At 37.9% G+C, this 6,143-nt stretch overlaps 1 protein-coding gene across 5 annotated transcripts in view; it reads right to left on the bottom strand.

Moving 5' to 3' along the window:
• The window catches only part of LOC106880928 (protein pellino), a 111,273-nt gene that overhangs the window by 1,078 nt on the left and 104,052 nt on the right, over window positions 1–6,143 (bottom strand). For all 5 annotated transcript variants that reach the window (XM_052971535.1, XM_052971536.1, XM_052971537.1 and 2 more), the window contains 4 exons: window positions 4,949–5,134; window positions 3,048–3,146; window positions 1,584–1,802; window positions 270–385 (listed from right to left, as the gene is read on the bottom strand). In XM_052971535.1, the coding sequence (XP_052827495.1) occupies window positions 270–385; window positions 1,584–1,802; window positions 3,048–3,146; window positions 4,949–5,134 (620 nt within the window). The remainder of the gene's footprint in view (window positions 1–269; window positions 386–1,583; window positions 1,803–3,047; window positions 3,147–4,948; window positions 5,135–6,143) is intronic.

Raw genomic sequence — 6,143 nt, 5'->3', positions numbered from 1 at the left:
TGTGTGTGTGTGTGTGTGTGTGTGTGTGTGTGTGTGTGTGTACACATACACACTCAAGGGAGTGCTGAAAAGTTTCTGGCTTTAAGGTTATCGTGAAAGGCCTGGATAGAGGCCCAAACTTCCAAGTTCTTTTACAGGGTTTAGAATGTCAGCTGTTAAGGAGTTATGTTGCCTGCACACACATCCATGCACCCAATAATGTATTACCTAGTGTGTGTGTGTGTGTGTGTGTGGTGGTGGTGGTGGGGAGATGCAGATAGATGACTTACTTGACTGTGTTCTCTGATGCCATATGACCACATGGACTGAAACAGTATGTTGGAGATCCTGCATCAACGTAAAAACTAAGTTCAGATCCAACCTCCAGCTTTATAAAAGGACTTTCCTGAAACAGAAAACATAGGATTCATAGTTAGGCTACAACACGTATATCGAGCAACTCTCTTTTCTGCTTTTTCTGTCTTGCAAGTTACTTGGCAACCTCACTGGTGCTGGTGGCATGAAAAAAAAAGCACCCAGTACATGCTGTAAAGTGGTTGGTATTAGGAAGGGCATCCAGTGGTAGAAGACACACTCTGACTGGCCGGAGGGTTTAACATAAGACACTTGCCCAAGGTATTTCATAGTGGGACTGAACCCAAAACCATATGGTTGGGAAGCAAATTTCTTAACCACACAGCTACATTTGTGTATATAGCATATCATGGCAAAATCACAGAGATGGTGGACATTGGTGACATCAAAAGAATTATCTATCAGAAAGAATAGTCTTTGTTCAAGACCAATAAATTGAAATAAACAGAAGTAAAAGAGATGTCAAATATATATATATCGATACAAATTCATGGTCCTACTGCATAGCACCTTGGGCAAGTGTCTTCTACTATAGCCACAGGCTGACCAAAGCCTTGTGAGTGGATTTGGTAGATGTAAACTGAAAGAAGCCCATCGTATATATGTATGTGTGTTTGTGTGTCTGTGTTTGTCCCCACAACATTGCTTGACAACCGATGCTGGTGTGTTTACGTCTCCATAACTTAGCGGTTCGGCAAAAGAGACCAATAGAATAAGTACTAGGCTCACAAAGAATAAGTCCTGGGCTCGATTTGCTCGACTAAAGGCAGTGCTCCAGCATGGCCGCAGTCAAATGACTGAAACAAGTAAAAGAGAGAGAGAGAGTAAAGAGTATATATATATATATATATAATTTTGTATGTGACGTATCTGTGTTTGTCCCCCACCACTGCTTGACAACCAGTGGTGGTTTGTTTACATCCCTGTAACTTAGCGGTTCATCAAAAGAGACCAATAGAATAAGTATACCAGGCTTAAAGAGAAAATTAGTATTTGGGGGTGGATTAGTTCGACTAAAATTCCTCAAGGTGGTGCTCCAGCATGACCGAAACAAGATCAAAGATATACACTGCATGGGGGGTGGGGAAAGAATAGGACTGTATAGTCATGGATGGAACGCTTTTGATCATAAGTTTGATGGTTGATGGCTTGACTTAGGGCTAAACAACACTAACAGCTCAATTTAAATCAGTGAAATAAAATAAAGAAATGAAAATGGCCAGTCTTACTTTTAAACAAAGTGGACATGTCCTTTTGTCGTCATCATCTTTCTGTCCCCACGTGTGTCTTCCATGCACGTGTCCACATTTAATGTATACAAATGGTTGCTTATCAAGTCCAGGTGTAGCATGAGACTTGCTAGGCAGCACCAATGTGGTTAGACCAACTGGACACTGTGGACGGCAAGCATTGATTTCTTCCACCAATTTATTAAATTCCTGTTCGTTCTGATGAAAAAGGCGGGGGAAAGAAAATGAGAAAATTAGAGATAAATCATTGAAGAGGGTGAGTGGGAGAAAGAGAGAAAGCAAGAGAGAGAGAGAAAGCAAAAGAGTGAAGAAATGTGAGCGAGAGAGAAAAGACAAGAAAGGGGGGAGACAGAGGATAGTGAGAAAGGAAAGAGGAGAAAAGGAAGAAGAGCAAAAGGGAGGGAAAGTAAGAGAAAGCAAGAGAAGGAAAGAGAGAAAATATAAGAGAATGAGAAAGGAAAGTGAGGGAGAGAAAGATAGAGACACAATTGAGTGCAGACATAGCATCATAATTGTGTGTGTGTGTGTGTATGTTTATTTTCTATTTGTATTTGTAAAGCACAGGTTGAGCAACTATGATGTGTTTACATTTACTGTATACAATATACCCCATGGCTCAATAATTCTGACATATGAAGATCAGTGGAATATTAAAAAAAAAAAGTTTAACATGTAAAACAGGTATTGGCTGGCAACAGGAGGGGCATCTAAATGTAGATAACTACCTCAATATTTCACTTGACTCATGCCAGTTTGGTAAACTATGTGATTACTTTTTTTTAAAAATTTCTTTTAGAGAAATCATTATTGTTAGCACTGTTGCCATGCCAAAAATAGGTATTTAGATTCACTGGTACCATATTCCTGGCTATAATATCTCTTAACCACATATATCCACTCAAAATTTCATTCCCATAACAGTGGAAAGCTGTTTTATATACCAACCTGTTTTTTTTGTGGAGGAAAATCTTTTGAAAATATCTTTTGTCGAAGTATGTTAGGTTTATTATGAGGCATTATGACTTTCAGAAAATAACATTTTTTGGTGGGTAATTAACATAATTATGGGAATAGCTACGAAATTAAATTATGCAATTAAAAGGTTAATTCTTTTTTTTAACTGTAGTTCAGCTCCATGGTATAAAAGACCCACATACACACATTTTTCTTTCTTCATGTAAGCATGATAAAATACAGAATACACAATTTTCAGTGTTAAGAGTCAATGAACTCTCAAGTGGAACCTGCTATCAGCCAGGCATACTGCCGTAAACAGGTTCATGTGAGGTTTCTAGGCAAAACGACAGTAGTAAAGCTTGAAGTCATAATTATGAGGTTGGAGGCCAATAGTCTGGTCCCATAATGTCACAAAGGAAATAAAAAGAAAAGACAAAGGGATAGATAAGTAGAGACTTAAAAAAAAACAATCTCAATAAAACTTACTGGTGACGCATGCAAGCCTGAAGCGGAGCGCCACAATAGTGTCACCCCACACAAATCAATCAGTGTGCCATCGTGTAGGACATTGTCGGCATTTAGCATCTGGTAAAGGAGAAAAAAGCAAACAAAAAAAACTTTTTAAAAACTATGAAAATTATAATATAAAAGGCATAAAAAAAATAATGGTGAGGAGATGGCATGAGAACTGTTAACTCTGCAATACAACCATATGAAATGACAATATTATCATTGGAACATAAAAATATTAAAAAAAAGTAAAAAATGAAAGACCAGTAAAATAGTTTGCTCTGCTCAATGCAGTAAATAAAACACTTTCAACAAACTAGCGAGGAAGCTTCTATATTGATTGTTGAGGACAATATATCTGGTTGCTATATTGAGTAACAATCTTATTGTTTGGAAAATTAGAACCATAAGATAACATACGTAGCAGTTCAACCTTGCTGAACCCTTTGGATACAAACCTACCCCTGATCTACAATACAAACTTCCTGCTTAGAAGCAATCTAAATACATTGCATCAAAATTTCATGCTAATTCTGTTCAAAATACCAGCTTAATAATTTATTAAATTCTTCATTATTTTCAGAATTAATTGAAACAAAAGTAGTGTATTCCAATAGAAAAAAGGGTAATGAAAAGGTTAATGTAGCAGCTTAATCTCCCACAAGAACATTTGTATAAGTGACACGTAACTGCTGGCATATTCTCCTGCTCTTCTATAACACCATTTGTATAAGTGACAAACCATCGTCAGCTTTCTCTCCTGCTTTTGCAAAACAGCATTTATATAATGCTGTTATTCTCTCCTGCCTCCCAGATTGCAAGAAAGCCATGTCTTCTGCCTTCTTGTCATGAGAGTTTCAAACAACATCCCACCAATTCCTCTTCAACCAAGATGGCTCTCCATTTTCTCTGTACTTATCTCCAAAACTCAAAAAATCACTTGCCATACAATAATTATGAGGCAAATCTTCCTTAAGTTGACAATTGACAAGTCCCTCAACCTCTTGGGGGTTGTTGGGGCACTGCAGCCATGCAGCGTATCTAGGGAAAGAAGGCCTGGCAGAGCCCATCTCTCTTCAGGCTAAACTCGTTTATACAACTGAGTGGACTGGAGCAACATGAAATGAAGTGTTTTGCTCAAGTACACAATGGATTGCCCAGTCCAGGGATTGAAACCACAATTTTACAGTTGTGAATTCAACACCCTAACCGACATGCCTCCACTAGTGGACTGGAGCAACATGAAGTGAAGTGTTTTGCTCAAGAACACAACACATCACCTGGTCCAGGAATCAAAATTACAGTCTTACGATCATGAGTCCAACACCCTAACCACTAAGGTATGCATCTTAAGTTACTATCATAAAATATAGCTGAGATATTCAGCTAAATAGTGTTTCATCAAATGCCTGCTTGATTAGCATGTACCATCATCATTTTAACATCCACTTTTACATGCTAGCAGGAATTAGATGAAAATTGTTGGGGCAGCTTTTCTATGGCTGGATGCATTTTCTATAACTAACCATCATGTTTCCAAGCAAGGTAATATTTTCCCCAGTTCGCCAAACACAAACCACACAACGACCAGGAATGTTTACCCAAAGATTTGCAAATGAACAACAGCACTTTTGTGATATTTGGTTACAATTAGCACATGATATCAAGACAGGATTTGGGTACATATACACTCACACACGTATGATGGGCTTCTTTTGTCTACCTGCCATCCATTCATGAGGCTTTGATTGACATGGTGATACACAAAAAGACACTTGCCCAGGGTACTGTGCAGTGGAACTGAACCCAACACAACAAACTTCTTAACCACACAGCCATGTCTGTGCGCACACACACATATACAAATATATATATACCTGATGACTTTTCAATGGGTCTGCTCTTGAGTTCCTAGCACTGTAAATACCTCCACCAACTGACACTTCATACCATGTGCCAGGCTTGGAAGCAGGTGTGAACCCTTCCGTTGGGCTCATAATAAAAACACCATTTGTCGTTAGCCCGTCAATCTCTTCGCCTGAGTGCCATTTAACTGCCTTCTCCTGAAAAAAAGTAAAAAAATTGGTTTCAAGTAAAGATTAAAAACCATACTAGCGTTTCTTTTTTGTTTTGTTATTATTCGCTATAAATTATATAAATTATTCAAGGGACATAACTTCAATTATACACCTAAGCATATAAAATAACTTTTTGCGCTTTTCCCAATATTTAAAACACTTCAATGAAGCCAGCAAAGTTAAACTAGTCAAGAGGCATACTGAACATAAAGGGGCATAACCAAGTATAACAACATTCTGTGCGAGACCTAATTATGCCATTCACTGCCCGAATATAACATCTTGCATAGTCACAAGACCTAATTTGTAATACGGTAACACTCAATACTCTGTTACCTCAAAAGGATGAAAGCAAAGCTGACCTTGAAGGAATTTTAAAGAAATGTAACTAAATGATACAGACTTTGTGATGCCCAACAACTTACCAGTTCAGCAGAATATTGGTTTTGAATTTTGGTACAAGGCAGGGCGAATTCCGGGAATGGTTAAGTCGATTATATCAACCCACAATGCTCAACTAGTACTTATTTTATCATCGAAACGATGAAAGGTAAAGTCGACCCTGGCGGCATTTGAACAAAGGACATACAGACGGACAAAATGCCGCCAAGCATCTTGCTTAGAGTGCTATCGATTCGGTCAAACTAAAGTTTGAGACCCGTTAACGGAAAAAAAACCCCCAGCCTGCTAGGTGTTAAAAACTGTGTAGAAAACGAATATGGAAAAAAAAAAAATTGCCTAAATGAACGTGGAGGGGGGAGGACTTTCGGAAAATTCACGAGATCTGGTTTTTCCTACATAACTTTCAGGAAAATGGATATATATTGATGAAATTTTATAGAAAAACAGTTCAAATGGTACAAATTACGATTATAAAAACATTTCTGGAGAAATTTTTCCGAGGGTGTGGGGAGAGGACTGTCGAAAATTTCCCCAGAAATGCCTTTATAATCGTAACTTGTGCCATTTGAACGGTATATATATATATATATAT

This window comes from Octopus bimaculoides, chromosome 11 (assembly GCF_001194135.2).
Source record: "Octopus bimaculoides isolate UCB-OBI-ISO-001 chromosome 11, ASM119413v2, whole genome shotgun sequence".
Taxonomy (NCBI): Eukaryota; Metazoa; Mollusca; class Cephalopoda; order Octopoda; family Octopodidae; genus Octopus; species Octopus bimaculoides.
The sequence above is the reverse complement of the archived record's forward strand: the minus strand, read 5'-3'. Positions and strand labels throughout refer to the sequence as shown.